At 36.6% G+C, this 25,226-nt stretch overlaps 1 protein-coding gene across 3 annotated transcripts in view; it reads left to right on the top strand.

Annotated features, from left to right (window-relative positions):
* The window catches only part of LOC127935449 (chromodomain-helicase-DNA-binding protein 4), a 32,748-nt gene extending 7,609 nt beyond the window's left edge, over nucleotides 1-25,139 (top strand). For 2 of the 3 annotated variants that reach the window (XM_052533318.1, XM_052533319.1), the window contains exons 4-41: nucleotides 131-358; nucleotides 463-581; nucleotides 2,481-2,737; nucleotides 3,085-3,209; nucleotides 3,414-3,549; nucleotides 4,613-4,782; nucleotides 4,928-5,161; nucleotides 6,345-6,548; nucleotides 6,678-6,889; nucleotides 6,983-7,114; nucleotides 8,027-8,126; nucleotides 8,238-8,429; nucleotides 9,543-9,743; nucleotides 9,831-9,968; nucleotides 10,096-10,217; nucleotides 10,547-10,720; nucleotides 10,797-10,938; nucleotides 11,048-11,179; nucleotides 13,033-13,150; nucleotides 13,247-13,371; nucleotides 13,503-13,595; nucleotides 13,676-13,814; nucleotides 13,908-14,077; nucleotides 14,924-15,101; nucleotides 15,820-15,906; nucleotides 15,995-16,086; nucleotides 16,173-16,306; nucleotides 17,543-17,687; nucleotides 17,843-18,005; nucleotides 18,095-18,195; nucleotides 20,986-21,214; nucleotides 21,341-21,403; nucleotides 21,488-21,646; nucleotides 22,479-22,587; nucleotides 22,713-22,845; nucleotides 22,929-23,124; nucleotides 23,215-23,378; nucleotides 24,886-25,139. In XM_052533318.1, the coding sequence (XP_052389278.1) occupies nucleotides 131-358; nucleotides 463-581; nucleotides 2,481-2,737; nucleotides 3,085-3,209; nucleotides 3,414-3,549; nucleotides 4,613-4,782; nucleotides 4,928-5,161; nucleotides 6,345-6,548; nucleotides 6,678-6,889; nucleotides 6,983-7,114; nucleotides 8,027-8,126; nucleotides 8,238-8,429; nucleotides 9,543-9,743; nucleotides 9,831-9,968; nucleotides 10,096-10,217; nucleotides 10,547-10,720; nucleotides 10,797-10,938; nucleotides 11,048-11,179; nucleotides 13,033-13,150; nucleotides 13,247-13,371; nucleotides 13,503-13,595; nucleotides 13,676-13,814; nucleotides 13,908-14,077; nucleotides 14,924-15,101; nucleotides 15,820-15,906; nucleotides 15,995-16,086; nucleotides 16,173-16,306; nucleotides 17,543-17,687; nucleotides 17,843-18,005; nucleotides 18,095-18,195; nucleotides 20,986-21,214; nucleotides 21,341-21,403; nucleotides 21,488-21,646; nucleotides 22,479-22,587; nucleotides 22,713-22,845; nucleotides 22,929-23,124; nucleotides 23,215-23,378; nucleotides 24,886-24,897 (5,628 nt within the window). In that variant the 3' untranslated portion in view covers nucleotides 24,898-25,139. The remainder of the gene's footprint in view (nucleotides 1-130; nucleotides 359-462; nucleotides 582-2,480; nucleotides 2,738-3,084; nucleotides 3,210-3,413; nucleotides 3,550-4,612; nucleotides 4,783-4,927; nucleotides 5,162-6,344; nucleotides 6,549-6,677; nucleotides 6,890-6,982; nucleotides 7,115-8,026; nucleotides 8,127-8,237; nucleotides 8,430-9,542; nucleotides 9,744-9,830; nucleotides 9,969-10,095; nucleotides 10,218-10,546; nucleotides 10,721-10,796; nucleotides 10,939-11,047; nucleotides 11,180-13,032; nucleotides 13,151-13,246; nucleotides 13,372-13,502; nucleotides 13,596-13,675; nucleotides 13,815-13,907; nucleotides 14,078-14,923; nucleotides 15,102-15,819; nucleotides 15,907-15,994; nucleotides 16,087-16,172; nucleotides 16,307-17,542; nucleotides 17,688-17,842; nucleotides 18,006-18,094; nucleotides 18,196-20,985; nucleotides 21,215-21,340; nucleotides 21,404-21,487; nucleotides 21,647-22,478; nucleotides 22,588-22,712; nucleotides 22,846-22,928; nucleotides 23,125-23,214; nucleotides 23,379-24,885) is intronic. The other variant, XM_052533320.1, reaches the window with a different exon arrangement.
* Nucleotides 25,140-25,226: the final 87 nt, after the last annotated feature.

The raw sequence follows: 25,226 nt of genomic DNA, 5'->3' as shown, positions 1-25,226 counted from the left end.
TAAATTCAAACCTTTTGAATAGTATTATACATTAATATAAATCTTAACCTAAAATCTTGTTTTGGAGAATGGGCTAGTGATTTTACCAGCATCCAAATCTGATCAAATGAATGTCCAATGTGTCCTCCAGGATATCGCCATCAGTTCTCCGGAGCCAGTGGAAGGCCCTGATTTGGACGATGGTGAAGAAGACCATTCAGATAGCGAGGGTAGCGACTACACACCTGGCAGGAAAAAGAAGAAAAGAGCCAGCACCACAAAGGACAAGAAAAGAAGCAGCTCTGGTGCCGACAGAATCTCAGCAGCTTCCAAACGGAGGGAACCTGAGGAAGAGGAAGACGAGGATGATGACGATGCTGTGAGTTCATATGGGATTTGGCAGCTAAATGAACTACATGTTAAAATAAATACAAATTGAATCACTCAGTTCTATAAGAAGTGCTTTTCTGAATTGATTTAAAGGAGCCAAAAAGTTCCTCTCAGCTTTTGGATACCTGGGGTATGGAGGACATCGATCATGTCTTCACTGAGGAAGACTATAGGACTCTGACCAACTACAAAGCCTTCAGCCAGTTCGTCAGGTATGAGTGCATTACCCACATTACAAGTCATTGAATGTTTTTATTGTAGATTCACTATCAAAACACGCAATAATATTGCAGTGTTTATTATAAGTGATTTAGCTGTGCACAACATCATCCATGTCCCCTCACAACTTTTCAAACAAACCAGACATCTCTGATGATGTGTGTGTCGGTGGGATGATAATCTGCCTTTTGCATTCGATCACAGCAACAGTGATCCATTGAACCCAGTGCTTCCCACAGGTTTGAAATATACTTGCGGTTAGGACTGGACGGTATGACGGTATATATTATTACCTCAGTATAAAATGTCAACTGTAACGGATTTGTTTATTCCACGTATACAGAGACGTGTAAATAAGTGGACATGGATTTTCTTTCCAAAGAAACAAGGAGAAAAACAAATGAACAGTAAAGGGTTATATATATTGCATGCATGCACAGTTTTAAGGCAGCTTTAATAGCCTTTTTGGTAACTTCATGACTGAACTGACCATGACATTGCATATACTTGCATATTATTTCGCGCCTGGCGCTGAATTAAAGTGGAGCACGTGTCTGAAACATCTCCTGTTCTGCAACAGAAAAAATGCACTTCCTGTTAAAAGAAAAAGTGACAGAATCAGCCGTTGTGAGTCGGGTGGCCAACCCTAAACCCGCCCGTGTTAATTACATTAAATATTTTTAACACGTTAAACTGAAACAATTAATCACCTGCGTTAATGCGCTAATTTTGACACTGCTAGTTTTAACAATATCTTTATTTGTTGAAATTAATTATAATAACATAGGCTACTATTACATTTAATGAAATACTCATGTAATGCATTAATATGCAGCGTAAATTATCCAAAATTTCAGCATTTAAATGGTAGAGTTCTCCTTGCTTTCTCATATAGTGTCTTTCTTATCGAATGGGACACAGATTTTTACTGCTACTAGTAAAAATTATATTTGTCAATTAATGTTCTTGGACTTTTCTTCCTGTGGGAAAGCATCCCAGCCAGAAACTACAATAGTTTACTATGAATTAAACAACATTAATTACTAATAAACACACAACAGCGCCGCCTAGAGACACTTCAACATGCAGTGCACTTTTTAAAAATTAACTCATATACTTTTGAAGTTTAATAATAAATAGGCTGTATGGGGATTTATGTCTTTCCATCGCCAAGATATGACATCTTAAAATTATCATTAAGATTTAACCATTTATACCATTTTAATTTATTGAAGTTGTGACAAAAAAAATCACATGGAGGGTTTTCGCATTATTCGCACACGTGCTCCTAAATATATTTTATATTTCACACACACATCTATTTTTAGCTGCAAATGCGAGTAAAGCACCCGCAGTGTGGTCTCTGCATCTAACGGTTGCTGTTGTTTTTTGCTTTCTACTGTCACCATTGGCTTGCGTAGTTGGAGTTTAAAAAAACACTTAAAGGGATAGTTCACCAAAAAAGGTTTCATTGTCATTTACTCACCCTAAAGTTGTTCCAAACCTTTATGAGTTTATTTTTTCTGTTGTACACTAAAGATATCTTGAAGAATGTTGGTAACCATACTGTCGACGGTAGCCATTGACTTATAATATGGGGGAAAATACTATGCAATTCAATGGCTACCATTTGGGTGAACTATATTACTGATTTGACTCTAAGTGACACTATCGGATGAGAACAAAACTTGAGCTAGAGCTGAAAAATGACACCATTGTCTTAAGCTTTTTAAGCTGAATGTTTCATAGTTTATGAACTTCACACAGTTATTGAACTGAACTAAGTCAACTCAACATTATACTGACTTGAGCTGAATAAAGACACTGTCTTTTTTAGAGCTGCTTTGTCACATATTTTAAGAAGCTTACATCATCCCCCTACAATCTCACAGGCCTCTGATCGCCGCCAAGAACCCCAAAATTGCCGTTTCCAAAATGATGATGGTTCTGGGAGCGAAGTGGAGGGAGTTCAGCACGAACAACCCTCTTCGGGGTTCGGCTGCTGCCACCACAGCCCTGGCGGCCGCTAGTGCCTCTGTATCAGTTGAAGCTGCAGAAGAAAGTCCAGTCACAGCGCCCACAGCCCAAATCAGTGCCGAGCCCACACCAGCAGCTCCCATACGCAAGGCCAAGACAAAAGAGGGCAAGGGTGAGGGCCAAGTTGTTTCACTTCTTTTAATTTGTCTTTTTATGATTTGGTTTTTCACCACGTGAGTAACTGCCTGCGAAGCAGCTGTTTTCCCCAGCAGTGACGTTTGTGTGAAATGTTATTACAATTTAAATGGCGGTTTTCTGTTTAATAACTTTTCAAATGTAATTTATTCCTGTGACTCAAAGTTTAATTTTCAGCAGCATTACTCCAGTCTTCAGTGTCACATGATTCTTCACAAATCCAATGAAACAAGATACTTTATATGATTTAACAAGCTAACAGTGTTTATCTTTGATGTAGGAATAGCCACTCATTTTTTTCTTGCTTCATCGTGTGCATTTCAGGGCCCAATGCACGCAAGAAGTCCAAACCTGCACCCAAACCTCAAGAGAAGAAGGTGAAGACCAAAAAGGTTGCTCCTCTGAAGATCAAACTAGGAGGCTTCAGCAGCAAAAGAAAACGCTCATCTGTAAGGACTTCAGTTCTGCTTCCCCCCCCTTCCTTTTCTCCAGCTTGTCTTTGCACTCATCCTTTAACCTTTTTCCGTGAAATAGTATTTTCTTATCTTTTCTAATTTTAGACCTAGTATCTCACTAAAGACATCCAAGTCATTTTCTGGTCATTTATCAGACTGTATTTCTCTCTTCTTTTTATTTCAAATTCTCTGTTTTAGAGTGAAGAGGATGATGTTGACGTGGACAGTGACTTCGATGATGGCAGTATGAACAGTGTGTCTGTTTCCAATGGATCAAATAGCCGCAGTAGTCGCAGCAGCACTAAAAAGAAGCCCAAAAAGAAGACGAAAAAAGGTGAGGATCTTGTGTTCTCTGCCTATTAGTGCTTGTGAAATATTATTAGGCTTAAACAGGCCAAGGTTAGACCTTATATCTGTCATAACCCCTTCAGCGAACAACTTAAGGGACCAAAGACTATTTAGTAAGTAAAATATTGTATCTGGTACATACTGAAAGCCTGAGGAATATTTGGAATGCCTAGAGCGTTCCAAATGTTCTTGAAATTAGATATCCTCCCCTAAAAATACAAGTGCATTTGAGGCACATTACTATCATAGAGCCTTATGAAATCAGTTAAAAAAAGTTGTCAAGTTACATTTTTTCAAACTAAGTCCAATAGTAGAGGGTGCTTCTCTGGGTCAAGATGCTCTCTGGTCCAGGGTTTATCACCGTCCATCAAAGGAAAACTACAGAAAGATCATGGCAATCTTGTAAATGAAAAGCCTTTATTATTAAGAAATCAGCACAGATAACTTGCCTAAAGACGCTACTTTCACCTCTGCTAAGTTTGTTGCATGCTCTCCCTGAATTTTTTAAATCGTTTTTCCAATTACATTTTTTCTGGATTTCTTTTGCATCACAGTTTTTCTGGATTGTTTGATTGCTTTAAGATTGCTTTAATGGTTAAATTAAAATAATATCTAATTTAAATCATGAAACTTGTATGGTTTAACAATTTAAGTAAAAAAAAAAAGTTTAATGCCAAGATTTTTTTCTTATGTTCTAATTCTGTCTTTATGATTTAATAAATAATTATAATCAAAAATAGTGGGAATCAAATGAAGACATAACATTACCAATTGAATAATTCTTATAATAAAAAACATAATCAAATGAAAAAAAAAATAAAGAAATTTTTTTTATTCCATATAAGTTGACATTTTAATTTAACATATTTCGAGAAGTACATTCTACTATACAGTAGTATACAGTGATAATGTAATTCTTTAAAGTGAAGTGACATTTTGCAATATGTTAATTCCACTGGATTCCACTATTCTGTCCTTGTTTTTCACATCACGGAAATCATAGGGTCCTTCTATCAGTCGTTGAACTGTCCTTTCTCCTGCTCTGCTAGGTGATGATGATGGTGATGGATACGAGACGGATCATCAGGATTACTGTGAGGTCTGTCAGCAGGGAGGAGAGATCATTCTCTGTGACACCTGTCCACGAGCTTATCACATGGTCTGCTTGGACCCTGATATGGAGAAGGCACCAGAGGGCACCTGGAGCTGCCCACACTGTGTGAGTGAACCAACTCTGAATCTCCACATCTGTTCAATATAAAACTGCAGCACTTGCCTCCTGTAAAATGTTTGGTTTTGTCCAAAGAGCTGAATATCAAGCCCTGATGTGCCACTGTACTCAGCATCACCTCTCCCTCTTTTAGGAGAAGATGGGCATCCAGTGGGAGGCTCGTGAGGATGCATCAGACGGTGAGGAGGAGAACGAGGTGGTTGGTGAGGCAGAAGAAGACGACCATCACATGGAGTTCTGCAGGGTGTGTAAGGACGGTGGAGAGCTGCTGTGCTGTGACTCCTGCCCTTCGTCATACCACATCCACTGCCTGAACCCACCCCTGCCCGAGATTCCCAACGGAGAATGGATCTGCCCTCGCTGCACCGTGAGTCAACTGCGTTACAACTTGTAAACAGGCTTAAAGGTCTGAGGTGACGTGTGTTACTGTCAGTTTTCAAGAAATGTCATATTTGACTGATCAGTTAAATGACTTATCATTAATGTTACTGCAGCAAAATTGATGTCGGAGACTTGACATAAAAATCTATTTTTGAATAATAATGTAAGGGTTATACCATTAATGTACTTAATAACTTGTACATTAATCATGTTTGATTTAATAGTTCACCCCTAGTCTCAGTATATGGTACAACGCAACATACATTCACATCAAATATTAACTCAGCGGTAGAGATACACTCACGGGACACTGCACTTATTTGCAGTCACAAAAGTACATTATTTGCATGTGCTTTAAACCCTTGCCGGTTTAACATTTCATTTGTGTGCTGTTCTGACATGCGTGCACACTATGGAAGTCAGTGGGGTCCAGCAACGGTTTGGTTACCTGCATACTTCAAAGTAACCTTTGTTTAACAGAAGAAATAAACTCATTTAGGCTTAAAACAACTGGAGAACAAATGATGACAGAACTTTTCGTTTTTGGGTAAAACAACAAAACAAAAAGAGAAAAATCACTTGCAGGTCTTGACTGAAGAACTTTAATACAGTTGCTTTAATAAGAGTCTATGTGTAATTTAAACTATGAAGTGTATATAGTTTTTTTTTTTTTTTTTTGAGTGGACTTTTCCAGGGAGCATGAGTGGTGCAAGAGTGGAGTGGCTTTTTCGGCTCTCATTTTCGACCATTTTTCTCTTTTGGCCAAAAACCGAAAATGCCTTAATTTATACATATGCATTTTTTATATAATATACGTGCATAATAAATATAATTATTAATTATTTACATAGGATTACTAATTTACAAAAACGACTTTAAATATTTAGATATAACTGAATTTATAATTAACATAAATGTTGTATATAAATAATTGGGATTCATATATGTACAAATAACCTAGCTTTGATTGATAATTTAAAAGTGCGTAAGAAATGTAAGACTGTTGGTAATAATAATAATGTATGGGTATTATCCTTTTGAGTCCAATATATTTAGACTTAATTAGTTAACCATTGATTTCTATTATTGATAATAATGTATATAAGAGTTATAGATTTTACTCTTTCCACATTGTGAAATAATTTATACCGATATTGTTTTCCCTCCAGTGCCCTACTATGAAAGGTAAGGTGCAGAAGATTCTGACCTGGCGCTGGAGTGAACCTCCTCCTCCGACCCCTGTGCCTCGGCCCAGTGACCTCCCTGCTGATGCTCCTAACCCCATGCCATTAGCTGGTCGCCCTGAGAGGGAGTTCTTCGTTAAATGGCATAATATGTCCTACTGGCACTGCTCCTGGGTTTCTGAGCTGCAGGTACCAGCACTGCTTCTTACTGCCGCCTTAAAATGCAATTTTGAATCCAGCTCCTGGCTGAATTTACACTCAGTTAGTTAACTCGGTTAACTCTTAATTTTGGTCCACACCTTCTCTTGCTCTCTCTAGCTGGAGATGCACTGTCAGGTAATGTTCAGAAACTACCAGCGTAAGAATGACATGGACGACCCCCAACCCGTAGACTTTGGTGTTGAGGGAGACGAGGAAAAGAGCGACAAGAGGAAGAAAAAAGACCCCACCTATGCTCGGATGGAGGAGAAGTACTACCGCTTCGGCATCAAGATGGAGTGGATGATGATTCACCGTATCCTGAACCATAGGTGAGATGAGCTTCAAGAACTTTAGATTTGAAATGATTTGGATCAGTTTCCTGGTTTGCTCAGGTCGTATCCTTTGTGTTTTATTCTTCTCAGTGTGGATAAGAAGAATAACTGTCACTACCTCATCAAGTGGAGGGATTTAACTTATGATCAGGCCACCTGGGAGGCAGATGATATGGATCTACCCGAGTATGACACCTACAAACTGCAGTACTGGAACCACAGGTATACATGTGCATGGACGCTACTGTTAAAGAACACACAAAACCGCATTCAGAAAGCATTTAACTTCAAAATAATGTGAAGTAGCATAATGCTGTTTTATGTGTGTTCTCATTTAAATAATAATTTTTGCAATTCCTGACAGTGTGATTTTAGTATTGTTTGTGTACCATTATAGTTTCTATTACACTTTAAAATAAGATTTTATTTTTATGTTTTTAAGATTTAATTTAAATTTTAGTTTCAGTGATTTTTTTTATGTTTTTAAGATTTAATTTACATTTTAGTTTCAGTGATTTTTTTAAAAATGTTTTTAAGATTTAATTTAAATTTTAGTTTCAGTGATTTTTTTTATGTTTTTAAGATTTAATTTAAATTTTAGTTTCAGTGATTTTTTTTGTTTTTAAGATTTAATTTAAATTTTAGTTTCAGTGATTTTTTTTTTTGTTTTTGTTTGTCTTTAGTCATTTTTCATTTTTTATATTACTGTTTAGATAAAATGCATTTTTTTTTAAATGATTATAGTTTATATTATTTTAAATAGGCTTTTTTATATTTTCAGTTTTTAATTTTTTTGTGCTTTTGTCATTTTTTTATATTACTAATATTATTAGTAGATATAATATTATATCATTAGTAGTAATTTTAGTGCTTCAACTTAAACTTATTTCAGTTACTTGCCATTTAGTTCTAGATTTTCACAAAGTTTTAAATAACAAATGTGTTTTAGTTACCAATAACCCTAATTTCTGCTAAAACATCCTTGATTACATTAGTATGCTAAAAGGCCTTTTAAAGGTAGTAAAAGCTATACAAAAAAGATTTAGAAAATTTCTTTAATGAATTAAGAGAGAAATGTGTAATCTTTAGGTACATAGATGCTCATCAGGTTCATCTGTTTTTGTTTTCTTGAAGGGAGTTGATGATGGGTGATGAAGGTAAACCAGGAAAGAAAATTAAAGTCAAAGGAAAGGTGCGAAAACTGGACCGACCTCCAGAGAACCCTGTCGTGGATGTAAGTCAGCTGCATGGTTTTCATCCTACATAAAACACAGCACCTATTAGACCCAGCTGCACCATTCACTTGCTCAACAATGGCTGAAATCCATTTCTTCTTCTCCTGTAGCCCACTATTAAGTTTGAGCGGCAGCCAGATTACCTGGACGCCACAGGCGGGACCTTGCATCCGTACCAGATGGAGGGGCTCAACTGGCTCCGCTTCTCCTGGGCTCAGGGAACCGACACCATCCTGGCAGACGAGATGGGTCTGGGAAAAACCGTTCAGACTGCTGTTTTCCTCTATTCACTGTATAAAGAGGTGTGCAGTTTTAATGTTTTTTATGGAACTGACCAAATAATTAAAATACGATGAGCTTCATTAATCTTCATTATCAAAGAATAACCACACTACTGTTAAAAAACAAGAAGAAAAAAACAATTAATTATATCTTTGAAGAAAGTCTTATTTATTTGCTAAAAAATACAGTAAAAATAGTAATATTGTGACAGTTTGAGAATTTAAAAAGTATGTATATATATTTGAATATATATGTGTATATATATATATGAATATATTTTATAATGTATTACTTTGATGGTGAACTTCGGTGTCATTTGTTTCTTCAGAAGTCTTTCTAATATTTGGTGCACAAGAAAGATTTCTTACTATGATCAAAGTTGAAAACAGTTTAATATTTTTGTGAAAAACTGTGATCATTTTATTTTCAGGATTCTATGATGAATAGAAAGTTCAAAAGAACAGCATTTATTAAAAAAACATTTTTTTGTAACATTACAAATGACTTTCCCTAACACTTCTGGATAGGGCAGCACAATTAATCACAATTTTTTTTTTTATGGATGCCACAATTACATAATCGTTCAAAGTTGCAATTAATTGTTTAAAGTCCACTAATGTTATTCTGCACGCTTAGCTATGTTTTATTTCTCTCTACATGTTATCTTAAGTGTTTTTCAATTGTTTTAGTATAGCATACCATTCAGATTTTTTTATATAATTTAAAGAAGAAACCAATCCGATGTATATTTGACATTTGAGGGCTTAATACTATAGAAAAGCACTTTTTCAGTGTGTTTTCGGCTTGTTTGTTTTCAGATAAAAATACGGCATGCCGTTGCATCACACAATGGTATAAACATCATTCAATGTAATCGTAATTAATAATCGCAGTTCAAATTTCAAGGGAATAATCAAGCATTAAGATTAAAAAAAAAAAAATCTTAATGATCCCAAATATTTAAATGGTATATATTTTATATAATGCTATTTTTTTTAATAGTGTATATTTTCATACAATGCTAGTGCGAAATAATATATTTTATATTTTGTAAGTTATGTAAAAATTCAATACTACCTTCGCACAGCATATCCTCTCTTCAGTTTTAAAGTGCTGGTGTCTTCGTTCCCCAGGGTCACTCGAAGGGTCCATTCCTGGTGAGTGCCCCCCTGTCCACCATCATTAACTGGGAGCGAGAGTTTGAAATGTGGGCTCCGGGTATGTATGTCGTCACATACGTCGGTGATAAGGACAGCAGGGCTGTCATCAGAGAAAACGAGTTCTCCTTTGAGAACAATGCCATCCGCGGTGGCAAGAAACCCTCTAGGATGAAGGTAAGTGAGAACTCTGATTCTTTCCATTGAAGAGTCTCAAGACACTTGAATCCATTTATGAGTGATTGTTTCCTCTTGATCACGCAGAAAGAAGCCTCGGTGAAGTTCCATGTTCTCTTGACCTCCTATGAGCTGATCACTATTGACACGGCTGTTCTGGGCTCCATCGACTGGGCTTGTTTGGTCGTTGATGAGGCCCACAGACTGAAGAATAATCAGTCAAAGGTGAGACCAACATAGATTGTGTAATAATTCAAGTATGATGTAGACTGACAATGTATTTAAAATACCACAGCAAAACATTAAAACCTCAAACCACTATGTAATAAACATTTGCACAATTTTTATGTAGTTTTTCAGGGTGCTCAACAACTACCCGCTGCAGCACAAGTTGTTGTTGACTGGAACTCCTCTACAGAACAACTTAGAAGAGCTTTTCCATCTGCTCAACTTCCTCACACCAGAGAGATTCAGGTGCGTTTCTGATTCATTTCAAATCCAACAATCATGCAGGAACTTGTGAGAAACTTTAAAAAGATAGTTTTTTCAGTCTTGAAATACTGTGTGTATATACCTGTATAGTCATGATATTAGATAATAATAGATATATATACATAAAATTGTCTTCTTTTTTGGCTGAGAAAGAAAAATGACCAAAAATATGTGGTGGTATTTTTTTTCGACATGTTCAACAATTTTTTTTTTTTTAATATATAAATACATTTTAAATGAAACCCTTTAGCAGCCTCTGGTTGCCCCCTGGGCATCTGCAGACATAAATAACACGATCTCTCATTCTGCAGTAATCTTGAGGGTTTCTTGGAGGAATTTGCCGACATTGCTAAGGAGGACCAAATCAAAAAGCTTCACGACATGCTGGGACCACACATGCTCAGGAGACTCAAAGCCGACGTGTTCAAGCACATGCCTTCCAAAACAGAGCTCATCCTCCGAGTGGAGCTCAGCCCCATGCAGAAGTGAGTATGTGATGAGGAGTGGACTGAGAAGTAGGTTACAGGACAGAGTTTCTAAATCATTTATCTGTGAATCCAGGAAATATTACAAGTTCATCCTGACCCGCAATTTCGAGGCTCTGAATACTCGTAGCGGAGGAAACCAGGTTTCTCTACTGAACGTCGTCATGGATCTCAAGAAGTGCTGTAATCATCCCTATCTTTTCCCCGTTGCTGCTATGGTACAGTCCACTTTTATCTCTTTCTGTACCTTTAATAATAGACCAATAACATATGTCATATTATGTGATGTGTGAGTAAATTGGTTACTCGATTTGCTGTGTGAAACAGGAAGCTGCCAAGATACCCAATGGGATGTATGAGGGCAGCACCCTGACTAAAGCCTCTGGCAAACTGATGCTACTGCAGAAGATGCTGCGTAAACTCAAGGAGGGCGGACACAGAGTGCTCATTTTCTCTCAGGTAAACAAGATTTATTTATTCAGTTACTTGGGATTCATTTACCTTTTATGTAGAGATCCACCGGTTGCAGCTTTCTTGGCTGATTCAAATTTTTACTATTATTATTATTATTATTATTTTTGTAAGTGTGACCTGCCGATTACGATTTTCTTTCTAAGAACTATAAACAGCTCTCAAAATAAAGTGCTCTGTGACTGGAAAGAGGTTGAAATGAGTTGCTGTATATAAGGAAACGGATGTCATTTCCTACTGATTATAACTGGCCTTTTTTCCCTAAACCTATTAAATATATCTTCCACATCAAATTCTTACATTGTCAATTAATTCAGTTAGAATTTAAAGAAATTGTAGATTTGTTACCATTCAAATGAAATCTGTGTCAACAAACAGCATCTTTCCACTGCAGAGGAAACAGAAACTGCATCTGAAGTTGCATTAGATGTATTGACGAAGATGAGGTGCCATAAATGCATTTACACCACAAAAAATTGCATATGTATACATAAATAATGTGATGAGGGAAAAGATTGTGTTAAATAATTCTTTTCAACATACAAATAAGAAATGTTGGGGGAAATGCAATGATACATGAAATATTATGAAACTAAACCAGCAGTAGGTGGCTGCAAATGACTGGTTAAAGGAGTGAATGATTTAGTCATTCATTCAACCGATTTGTTCAAATGCCTGATTCATTTAGAAACGAGGCAAGTGACTGTCTTTTATGAATAGGTCACTGAATCATTGATTTCAAATCCGTGGATTCATTCAGTAACGAACATCAACCGTTCTGCTGTGACTTTCATTGGAACTATTTTTGTTTGCAAAATTGAACTAAAACTGTCAATATCGTCTGTAAATTACAAATCACTTAAGTGTAATATTTTGTTTATTGAACTACTAAATCAATGTTACATTGCAATCATTGATATTCAGGAAAACATCTTGGCTGTGTAATAATGTATACATCAACATTTTAATTTTGCTTATCTATTATAAATGTAATTATATTAATGTAATCTATAACTTACTGTGAGTTTCTTTGTGTGTACTGTTGCGCTTATTTGTTTTGATTTCTGCGTGAGTCACTCTCTCTCACTCACTTAATATATAATCAGTCGCCGCTTACACTGAATGCTATTAAATCAAAATAATTATCGTGTGAAAATTTGTGGTGGCCAAGTTCAGTGCTTCCCAATTTATGGTTATTGATGTTTTAATCAAGTAAAATTCTCTCTTCGTTGGCCCTTTAAAAAAAATACTCCTTGTCCCAGACGAGCATTAATCGAGACCTGTTTTTCCCCCATGGTTTACTTTGGCCATTCACGTATTACAAATTGCAAACTTTGTGTCTTCTTCACTCACAGTGAAGAGCTTCCATGCCAATGACATTTACGGACGTGAGACTGATTTCGGTCCCTGGCCGATCGATTGTTGCATGTCTACTTTTATCTCGAAGGCAAAACTTTTTGTTCCCCCCAAAAAAACAAGTTAGAAATTATTTTTTTGATCATAAATATTTATTGAGTAGCAAATCAGCATATTAGATTGATTCCTAAAGTATCATGTGACACTGAAGACTGGAGCAATGGCTCAAAAAAAATTCAGCTTTCCATAATTGGAATAAATAATATTTTAAAATATATTCAAGTTATTTTTAATTGTGATATTTCACAAAATTACTGTGTTTTTTTGTTTTAGGAATAAATAATATTTTTAAATATATTCAAATATGAAACTGTTATTTTAAATTTTAATAATATTTCACAAAATGACTGTATTTTTTGTTTTTAATTACAAAAGCACCTATAATGCACAGCAGGTGTTTGAGATGTTTTGTCTCTCTTCCCTAGATGACCAAAATGTTGGACCTGCTGGAAGACTTCCTGGAGAATGAGGGCTACAAATATGAGCGTATTGATGGAAGCATCACAGGAGGCATGAGACAGGAAGCCATCGACCGTTTCAATGGTGAGTTCAGATGTTTGCTATGTAATGATGTGGTTTGTTCATTTGTTTGCTCATGCTCTATATAAATTACATAATGAATTTTGTTTTTCACTCTAGCTCCTGGTGCTCCCCAGTTTGTTTTCCTGCTGTCGACCAGAGCCGGTGGATTGGGTATCAACCTGGCGACTGCAGACACGGTTGTCATCTACGACTCAGACTGGAACCCTCACAATGACATTCAGGTGAGATCAGGCATCAGCTGATGTTTAACATGTGGATAACCTGCTAGAAATCAGTAAGATCTGACTTGACAAGATTACTTTTTTCTAAAAGTGTGTTTCATTTTGATTTTTGTTCTGTTTTCTCTTTGTAGGCCTTTAGCAGAGCTCACAGGATTGGTCAAAACAAAAAGGTGATGATCTACCGCTTCGTGACCAAAGCCTCTGTTGAAGAGAGAATTACTCAGGTACACTACAGTTCTTTTGTGAAACACAATGTTTTTGCCAACACTGTCTAAACTGAATGGCTTTATTTTATTATCTCCAGGTGGCCAAGAAGAAGATGATGTTGACTCACTTGGTTGTGCGTCCTGGATTGGGCTCAAAGACCGGTTCGATGTCCAAACAGGAGCTGGATGACATTCTCAAGTTTGGTACAGAGGAGCTCTTCAAAGATGAGGGAGAAGGTGTGCCTTGGGTTACAAGACTCTTTAATTTATTCTAATACGGTTTCTCATCCAAGGAACTGAAATCGGAAATGGTTGTGTTTGTCTGTTAAGGAGAGAATAAAGAAGAGGACAGCAGCGTGATTCACTACGATGACAAAGCCATCGACCGGCTGCTGGATCGTAACCAGGATGCCACAGATGACACCGAGCTCCAGAGCATGAACGAATATCTCAGCTCCTTCAAAGTGGCTCAGTATGTGGTCAAGGATGAGGAGGAAGCGGTGAGTGCCAGTGAAGAGCACTGTTGGCTGCTGGACCTGTGGGATAACAGCAGGCTGTAGGATTGTGCGATTAATCAAAATATAAGAAAAACGTGGTGCGGCTTTGTGTCGCTTATAATGTGCTTTTGGGAATGCAACATGTTCCAACCATCTTCAAAAAGAGAAACGTTTATAAACCTGTGCTTGTAAACGAGAGAAACTTTAAAATCAGCTGCTGGTTTCCACTGAAACTAAAGCTTGATGGTTTTAATTTTAATTTTTAATATATTTTGTTTTACTGTGAAATGTTACAATAGAAATATAAATTGGGATTTAATGTTTCTAATGTGTAAACATTTAGAAAATGAAAAAAATGCATCACCTTTATTGTAATTTTCTTAAATACTTGAATTATTTTTTACAGTGAAATATTGCAATAGTAATACAATTTTATTAATCTTTGAAAATGAAACTACAAATAAGATGGCCATACATTTGTATTGTAATTTTACAGTTATATAACAATTTTAAATACTTTGTAATTTTATGGTGAAATATAACAATATTAATAGCTTATTTAAATTTATTTTAATACTGTTTATATTGTAGTGTTATAATAGTTCACTGTTTAGTGATTGTAGTTATATTGACATATAATCACAGTTCATGGCTGAATTGTGAAGCTTTACAAACAAGCACATCAAACATAGAGCAGTAAAAAAAAACTTATCAGAAAATATGCCTTTAGTTGTCACATGAAGCTGCGGTTTAGTCCGGTCTCATAATTGGTCTTCAATAATACAGTTATAGATGTAATTTCTTTACCATCTCTTGCTGTTTTTCACTGTTTCCTGTCTTCTCCTTCAGGAAGAGGAAGTTCAGAGGGAGATCATCAAGCAGGAGGAAAGTGTGGATCCAGATTACTGGGAGAAACTGCTCAGACACCATTATGAGCAGCAGCAGGAGGATTTGGCTCGTAATCTGGGCAAGGGCAAGCGAATCCGCAAACAGGTCAACTACAACGACGGCTCTCAGGAGGACAGAGGTGAGAGATGTGCTAACACTATTAAACTATGAACCACTTTTGAAGTGTTTTGTCCAGGTTAATATAAACCGTAGGGATGTAACAATTAACCCAACTCAAGATGCTAAACGATTCGCAATACTGATTTCACAATATGATTTCCTCACATTTTCTTTTTTTGCATGATGAGATTTCTTTTATTATCTCTCACACAAAAAACTACACATTTCTTTGTGAAACTGAAAAATGTCAAATAACAAAACTATCTAGAAATTGTAAAGCAAACCCAAAAATATAATAAATAAATGCAAATAAAATAAATCTCTTCATTTTAAACAAATTTGTTTTGCCAAACAAATATAAAATATTAACAAATATGCTGCATACATGCACAATGAGCAGTCTATAGTATAATTTCAATATTTGAAGCAAAAACAAAATGAAATTGTGCAGCATAAAACATGTGAATGAAACAAAACCAGCAGATTGGCTGAATGAGAGTGCAAATTCATGATAATGAACACCACAATGTTTTCAAGACAGACCGTAAATCTTGTAATCTGAAAAACACAGCAATCTGCCAACATTTAAAGTCATGTAGTCTGAACTAGTCTCTATACCAACTTGAATCGCCACATATATTTATCAATTTTCAGCCGGCTCGGGGTGCTTTGCTACATTTCTACTTAACCATTAAGAAGTGCTTCCAAGTTTGTTAATCTTTTTTGTTTCGTTACAGACTGGCAGGATGATCAATCTGATGGCCAATCAGATTATTCTGTTGCTTCAGAGGAAGGAGACGAGGACTTTGACGAACGAACAGAAGGTGAAACTGGCATGACAATGATTGAACACAGGATTTTAAAAAGTCCAAAAAATAAAACTGAGTGCAATTTTTCACTATCGTCTTGCAGCCAATTCACGACGACCCAACAGGAAAGGCCTTCGAAATGACAGAGACAAACCCCTGCCCCCCCTGCTGGCCAGAGTGAGCGGCAACATTGAGGTGAGTGAAGGATACCTGGGATTTTGGTTTTCTTAAACTCGCGTGTTTTTAGTTTAACTTACTAAAACTTTGTTTGGATTTGGCAGGTGTTGGGTTTCAATGCTCGTCAGCGGAAGGCCTTCCTGAACGCAGTGATGCGTTATGGGATGCCGCCTCAGGACGCCTTCACAACCCAGTGGCTGGTCAGAGACTTGCGTGGCAAATCAGAGAGGGAGTTCAAGTGAGTTTAATCTAAGTTAACTACCATAATGATATTATATAGACCAAAAAATACCATATGTTTGCAGATATTTAAGAAACATGCTTAGTTAACACTTGTTTATCTGAAGAAAAAAAAAAAAAAGATGCTACAGTCAGTTAATCGCCTTTGAAAATGAGTGTTCTGGCCCGGAATATCTGTCATTGTTTTAATTTGTGTAACCAGTTTACCCAATTGTATTTCGCCACTCCGGGTTGCCAGTCGGCGGAAAACACATTTAATTTCATTCTTCATCAAGTGTGCTCGTTCATGTTTGTGTCATCAATCTGAGAAGGAGGGGTCGGGTGAAAAAACAAAAACCTCAACAATATTTTGAATTTGGACTGCAATACCTGGTTCAACCACTCGGTGTCAATCCCACATACAGCACCTTTAAGGTTGTGACCAGATTACAAATATTTAAAGCGATAGTTCACCCAAAAATGAAAGTTGTCATTTATTACTCTCCTCTTATCTTCAGAACACAAATTAAGATATTTTTGATGAAATTCAAGATATCTTCTAACCCTGCAGAGATAACAACGGAACTTTTTCGAGGACCAGAAAGGACACTGTTAAAAAATAGTCCATGTGACATCAGTGGTTCAGTTCAGCCTTAATTTTATAAAGCTACAAGAGTACATTTTGTGTGCAAAGAAAACAACAATTATGACTTTATTCAACAATTTCTTCTCTTCTGGTCAGTCACGCGTGTGTGATGCAGGTGCCAGAATTCTGGCATGCACTGAGCCTTGTTTATAAGCAGAGGAATTCACAATCGTGCATCATGGTACTCGCTAACGTGCATTGAAGTCTGACGCAGAAGTGAAGAAATTGTTGAAAAAGTTGGAATATTTGTTGGTTTTTCTGCTTTCTTTTGTTTTCTTTTAGAAAAGATGCATTAAATTGATCAAACTGAATTCTGGAGTAATGGCTGATAAAAATTCAGCTTTGCATCACATTTTAAAATATTTTCAAATAGAAGTTGTTACTTTAAACTGTAGTAATATTTTTACAATATTTCTTTTTTTACTGTATTTTTGAACATTATAAATGCAAAATTGGTAGGCATTAGAGATAACAGATAAGACATTTATCTGTAAGCATAAGGCTCCTAGAAAAATAAATACATAAAATCTTAAATAATTATTCATACCTTGTGTGTCTTGGATCTATGACCTGGTTTTAATGCTGTTGTCCGTGTCTTCTTTCTCTCAGGGCTTACGTCTCACTCTTTATGCGGCACTTGTGTGAGCCTGGCGCAGATGGAGCTGAAAGCTTTGCTGATGGCGTTCCCCGGGAGGGACTGTCACGGCAGCACGTCCTTACTCGGATCGGTGTGATGTCATTGATCAGAAAGAAGGTAAAAGAGTGAAGCATTATTATTGTATATAACATGCAGTACGAAAGCCGTGAAGTTTACAAACCGATTCTGTGAAATTTGTGAGATGCACGAATAGCAAAATCCATTTTGCACAGATGTCTAACTGTTGGTGTTTGGATAACCTCCTGTTTCAGGTACAAGAGTTCGAGCATGTGAACGGTCAGTGGTCAATGCCCTGGATGATGGAGCTGACCGAGAATAAAACTGCATCCACTGCCGGCAGTCAGCCCGACTCACCCAGCAAAACGCCCTCTACTGGCACTCCAGCAGACACTCAGCCCAACACACCTGCTCCAGGTGCCACATTAAACACAACCTCTCTTATTGTAAAGCTGATTACTGTTCAAATAAGACAAACTATTAAACCTTGCCTTTTTGTTGTACAGATGTTGTTTCCAAAACAGAAGAAGGTGGAAAAGATGTCGATAAAGAAAAAGCTAAAAATGGAGACGGTGAGAAGGACACAACTGAGAATAAAGACAATGAAGTGAGTATCGGTTTAAACGACAAAATATATTGATCTCTTTTTTTTTTTTAAAGCCCCATATACTTATTGCAGACCTGCTAACTTGTATGCATTTTGTGTAGCAACTACGCATTTTGACTTCAGAGTACGCTGGTACGAGTTGTCACTCTAAACTACGCAAAAAAATCTAGCGATGCATTTGTCCACGCGCAGTGTTTAAAACAAGCAACAGAAAACGAGGAAGAGGTCAACCAATCAGAGTTGTTTTTTTGTTTTTTTAGTTAAATAATTTCTGCATTTTATTTCTCTCTTAGCATCCTTTATTTTATAGTTTCAGTTGAAAGCAGCTCGCTTAGTTTAATCAAAATACAAAATACTGTGATATATACAACTGTATACCACAAATCAGCCAAAAAATACAGAAATATGAATTTTTGCTTATATCGCCCAGCCTTATACAGAAATGTCAGGGCTCCAGACTAACTTTTTACACTAGGAGCACAGTGGCCCCCAACTGAAAATTTTAGGGGCACAACCAGAAAATTTAGGGGCGCACACCGTAAATCAACATGCTAACCAAATCTACTAATTTCCACTGTATTACTAATAAATACTTTAATAATAGATGCAGAAATTACAATGTGCCGTTTCAAATTCAGTGTCACATTTTATTCTGCACTTTTGAAGATGCAACAAGGTAAACTGACAGCACCATCGCTGTCATGACAGTACAAATAGTAAACAAAATTCCATACACTCAGAATAAAAAATGTGCATAGTAAAAAAGTTTGTGTGCATGCTTTATCGTTGTTGTATGTTTCGTTAAGTTTTAAGCCATTCTTCCTTTGAAGGTCGAGCTGGCTTTTGTATTTGGTGAAAAGTAGTTCTAATAATTATAGTACCTCAGCCATCTGAATTCTTACAGCCAGTCTTCTCGAAAATGGTGAGTGTGGACCAGGGCCGGCCCTGACCAATTTGCAAGATTTTACCTGGCGCCTCATGCATATATATATATATATATATATATATATATATATATACACACACACACACATTACAGCAGAACTGTTTCCAACACTCATAATAAATCATCATATTAGAATGATTTCTAAAGGATCATGTGATAGACTGGATGTCACATGTGACACTGAAGAATGGAGTAATGATGCTGAAAATTCAGCTTTGCATCACAGAAATAAATGATAATTTAAAGTATAATAAATTGAAAACAAATTATTTTAAGTTGTAATAATATAACACAATATTACATTTTTTCTGTATTTTTGATCAAATAAATGCAGGCTTGATGAGCAGAAGAAACTTCTTTCAAAAACATTAAAAATAGTAATGTTTCCAAACTTTTGGCCTGTACTGTATCCCCCCAAAACTGCACAACTGTAGAGTAAAAAAAAACAAAAAAAAACAAAACAAAAAGTGATAATAAAAAATGCGTCTTAAAACTGATTGTACAAAATCACAGTCTGGGGACTCAGATCTCAGAACAACTGCTAACATTAAGTTTAAGGTAAAAATAACTGCCATGAAATTATAGTATCTTCTTACTCCTATGCAATAAATTGCTATTTCACTACATCTCTTTACCTCTGTCTTTATCCTCTTCTCTTCTTTTTGGCACTGTATCTATCGCAGACTATGCTCATTTATAATGTGTCATGTAAATTCGGCCTTCCGTCACAATCAGGAAACTTTCACCGTGTCTAGAACTGGCGCGAGCTGCCAGGCCCGTTTCTACGAGCTGTGTGTTAACAAAAGCAGTGCTGTATACATTGGATGCGGCGTCGGGCACGCTACACAACAAATTACCAACAACTGATCGTGCGCGCACTCTGTTTCTGACACACTTCAAGCACTCGATGGGCGGGGGAAGATTGAAGAGCCGGATTTTTTTTTTTTTTTTTTTGCTTTATTTGGAAGTGTTTTGAATTAATGGTTTTTAAATAGTAGCCTATTATAAAAAAAAAATATGTAAAAAAAAAAAAATAAAAAAAAATAACAAATCACTCGTTCACTCATTCTGGCGCCCCTATGGATGAGTGGCGCCCTTAGCATTTGCCTATACCACGGGCCGGCCCTGGTGCGGACTTTTTTAGCCACACCAACCTCTGACTCTGAATCATCATCTGACGGTGACACTGTAGACTCTGGCACTGGTACACTAGCCGCAGGTCGGAAGAACGAATCAATAGTTCGCTTGCTCATAGCTCAGACGCACGCACATATCAGGTTGTGATGATATTTGTCTCGGTTTCCTTCCCACAGATGTTTACCCCCGCTCAATTATCTCTAGGCCCCTCCCCCTCCACACATTTTAGCCACTTACAGTGGCCATTCACTATTCTTCTCACACGCATTTGCAGCCTCACAGACAGGCATCACCCAATGAGACGCGAGTGTGTGCAAGTGTGTGTGTGTGCAAATCTACTGGTCGCACATGTGCGACTGGATGTAAAATTCAGTCGCACACTCTCAAAATTTGGTCGCAAAATGCGACCATTTGGTCGCAGTCTGGAGCCCTGAATGTACTGGATTTTTTTTTTTTTCTTTTAAAAAAACATTTTGTTTTATAGCATTTAAAAGCTAAATAGCAAAAATTAACTAAGCAGTTATCGTAAACAGTAAAAAAGTCAACTGTTTACCCCATCTCCACCGCCACCACCCATCCCCAACCACCAAATTCATTCTTTCGTTTTATTTGATGTATATTAGTGACTTAATTTTCAGTGTTTCGACCATGTAAGGTTAGATGATTTTGGTTGTTCATAAGCTATTTCTATTTCTTCTAATCAATAGGTCATTGCCATCCCTGATGAAGATGACGAAGCGTCTTCTATTTCTGAAGACAAAGGCAAAGACAAAGAAGAGAAAGACAAAATGCCTGAAACCTCTTCAGACGGAGACAAGGCTGATGGAAAGCAAGATGAGAAAGAGGAAGAGAAAGCGAAGTCTGAAGACGCTGATGAAAAGACCAGTGACAGCAAGCCCAAAGAATCTGAGGCTGAGAAGGAAACAGACACCAAAGGTGAACAAAAATGTAATTTGCAACCCATTTGACTCTGATAATATGGGTTTTCAGGGTTGAATGGGATCAAAAATATACTTTGTCTAAACAAGTGGTGGCTAATTTGATCATGTGTTTTATTTTCAGTAGAAAAGAAGGACGATGAACCTGAGAAGATGGACACTACCCCTGTTACAGAGGAGAAGAAAGGTCTGTACTACCTGACTGGCTTTGACATGATTACGTAGTTTCTCACCTTCACACTTCATTAACTTGTCGTTCATTTTGCTCCAGGTCAGAAGGACGAGAAGGATCCTGGTAAGACGGAGGAAGCAGGAAAACTGCAGAATGGAGAGAGTGCCAAAGACAGTACAGCAGCAGCGGCAGCAGCTGAAGAGAGGAAGAAAGCCAAAACACGGTTCATGTTCAACATCGCAGATGGAGGATTTACCGGTAAGATCTCTGTCTATTTTAGAAACTCTTCTCAGGTTTTGTACTAGCTTTGAAGAATAAGTGATTCGGTATAGAAGTTTTAGCCAGAAATATGAAACCTTGACAAGCTTCTACGTTTTTGAAAATACACTTTCTTAATTTAGCTTTTGGTTAATATATATCAAGCCATTGTTTTCAAATCCCACACCATCCACCCAACTCCTTTCCTTATTTTTGTTTTTAATATAAATATCTTTTTTTTTTTAGAGGTTTCTCTAATGTGAGCAGCACTTGAGCTGCATTTTTTAAAAATGTATTTGAACTATTTAATATATTTATTTTTGACTATTTTAACTATTTACTATATTAACTATTAATGTTATATTAGACATTAATCTATTAGCTATTATTAACTATTAATTGTATTTGATTTATTGTAACTATATTAAATGTATTATTTTAACTATTTATTTTATCTATTCACTTATGATTCACTATTAATATTTATATATCTTTAGAAATATTAATACACACACATGCAGTATATTATTTAAATGTCCAGCTTTTTTATGACAAAACTATAAATAATATTGTTTTACATGAATTTCAGTATCTACAAAAAAAAAAAAAAAATACTCATTAGAATTTTCTCTTATACATTTTGTGGTTTTGGGTTGTTTTGCCTCTTGAGGAATGATTTTATTAGTAGTAAATAAGTGTTAAAAAGGCATAATTATAACAATTATTTGCCAAAATGCTATGTTTAAGCATTAAAAAAAAAACATATATATATATATATATATATATATAAAAGTATTACTATTATTATTATTATTATTATTTTTCTTTGCAGAATTACACTCCCTGTGGCAGAATGAGGAGCGAGCCGCCACAGTTACCAAGAAGACCAATGAGATCTGGCATCGCCGCCACGACTACTGGCTACTCGCTGGCATCATACAGTATCCTTAAAAAAAAAAAGAAAGAAATAAAAGCAGCCTTTTGCATGCATGTACACATGTGAGTGTCTTTCAGATGTGTTCAAAGACGAGCAAAGCATGAAATGCACCTTAACTCACCGTCTCAGACACGGTTACGCTCGTTGGCAAGATATTCAGAACGACGTCCGGTTCGCCATTCTCAACGAACCCTTCAAGGGAGAGATCAACAGAGGAAACTTCCTGGAGATCAAGAACAAGTTTCTGGCCAGGAGATTCAAGGTATTCTGAAAAGAATGACATTTTTCTTGTGTTCGTGTCATGTCATTGGAGTTAGTAACACACTTTATGTGTGTCTCCTGCAGCTGCTTGAGCAGGCTCTGGTGATTGAAGAACAGCTGCGCAGGGCTGCGTATCTGAACATGACTGAAGACCCCTCTCACCCCTCCATGGCTCTCAACACACGCTTCAGTGAAGTGGAGTGTCTGGCCGAGTCCCACCAGCACTTGAGCAAGGAATCCATATCCGGAAACAAACCTGCCAACGCCGTCCTACACAAAGGTGCATCATCTGACATTCAAAAATTCAACTCCTGAATTTGACTCATCATAGAAGTTGACACCCACTATTTTTTGTATGTGCTTCAAATAGTATTGAAACAGCTAGAAGAGTTGCTCAGTGACATGAAAGCAGATGTCACACGTCTTCCGGCGACCATCGCCAGGATACCGCCGGTCGCCGTGAGGCTGCAGATGTCTGAAAGGAACATCCTCAGCCGTTTGGCCAGCAGAGGACCAGACACACAGTCTCAGCAGGTACACAATCACCCGCCTGTGCTTGTATTTTTTATGCTTGGACTATATCTGATAGGTTTTTATAGTCTGCAGTAGTTTGGTGTCCCCTGAGTTAGTAGGGGTGTAACGATTCATCAGTATGGATCGATAACATCGATACGATGCATCGATGTCACACTTAAAATATCGATACTAGTATAAATAGTCACCTTATTTGACACTGTCCACATTTTCACATAAAATCCGTCTATGCATTACCGCCAACACGTGCATTCTCGCTCAAACTCATGTATCAGGACTCGGTATAAGGACTGCCTGAAGGCACAAGGTGAGAATAAAAGATGCTCGGGATTGTTTGCAGAACGGTTGAGCGCGCACGCACACACAGCCGCACCACGCGAATACTAAATCGATCCTAGTAAACACAGTCGGTTAGGCATGTCTTAATGTAAACAGTTCAGAAAGAAAAGGCATGTGTATCAGTATATTAAATCCGTGCTTTTGTTCTCTAAGTGAAAGCAAACTAATAATAAATCTAATACTGTCAAAGAAAAATACAAGTGATCACTGCTCCTGACTAAATAACCTTTGTAACATCAAAAAAGTATGAATCCATATTTAATTTATACAGTGAAGACTGCAGTTATTCTAGATGTATTACATTTCTGTAGCATACCTTAAAATGTATTTTAGACTGAGCTGAAAAGCACTGTTTATTCAACTTGTATCTTTGTATTTATTTTCTCCTATTACTTGTAATTTGGTTATCTGTATAAAAAAAAAAAAAAAACTATTTTTAGCACTGAGCCCATATTAGCATATATTTTCCAATTGTTTATTTACACAATGTGAAAATTTAAATGTTTGTTATATATTTTGCTTGCATTTGCGAGTTAATAAAAATGTAGATGGTGGTTTAAAATAGATTTATAATATAAAAATATAGATATATCGATCGATATACTCCTGTATCGAATTGAATCGTATAACTTTTTGAGGTATTGGCAAATATCATATCGCTGGTATTGAGAATCTATATCATATTGTATAGTGCCGATCCATCCGATTTACTCCCCTACAAGTTAGCTATTCTCTATAACACATTACTGGTTACTACTACAGACTTTATTTTCCAAGAAATCATTCACTTTCTAAATTGATTGTGAAAACACAGCCTTATTCAAAACGTGTCAAGTAAAAATTATTTTTTTTCCAAAGTAAAACATGAGGCCATGCATTTTATTCAGAGAAAAAACACAGGATGGTCTATTTTTGTTGTTGTTGTTAAACTTTTGAAAGGCTTTGCAATGTGTCAATTTAACTCAATGCCACATCTACCATGCATAAATTATAGACAGCAACAAATACAGAAATAAAACAGTCAAAATTACCTTCACGTTATAAATGTTTTAGGCCATTTTAAGTCATCAAAAGCCTGAATTTTGAAGTATGCATCATGCTGGAGTTTTTCCTTTCATTTGTGTCGTATCTCTTTGATCTGCTGTTAACTGTGTGTTCACGTTGCCAGGTCCAGCAGTAGTCTGCAGCAGACGCCAGTCCTCCGAGCGCCGCACACCATGTCTACATTCCTGATTGCACATGAAATCTCATCTTAGCTTGAATCCACACCCTTGTACTGTCCGCTCAACCCTGGGGGCTGTGGATATTTGAGCTGTTGTTGTTTTTTTATTATTTTCCTAATTAATATTGTTTACATAATATCGTTGATGATGGTTTTTGGGACCTCAATAAAAATGTTCAATAAAAAGGACGTTCCTTTTATTCATGTGGTAGTTATTGTGCATTATAACTGTAGAGGAGTTTGTTTCTTCATCTCAACAGATTTGTAGAAATGTAGCGTTGGTGAGC

Source organism: Carassius gibelio, chromosome A19 (genome assembly GCF_023724105.1).
Source record: "Carassius gibelio isolate Cgi1373 ecotype wild population from Czech Republic chromosome A19, carGib1.2-hapl.c, whole genome shotgun sequence".
Classification (NCBI taxonomy): Eukaryota; Metazoa; Chordata; class Actinopteri; order Cypriniformes; family Cyprinidae; genus Carassius; species Carassius gibelio.
The sequence above is the reverse complement of the archived record's forward strand: the minus strand, read 5'-3'. Positions and strand labels throughout refer to the sequence as shown.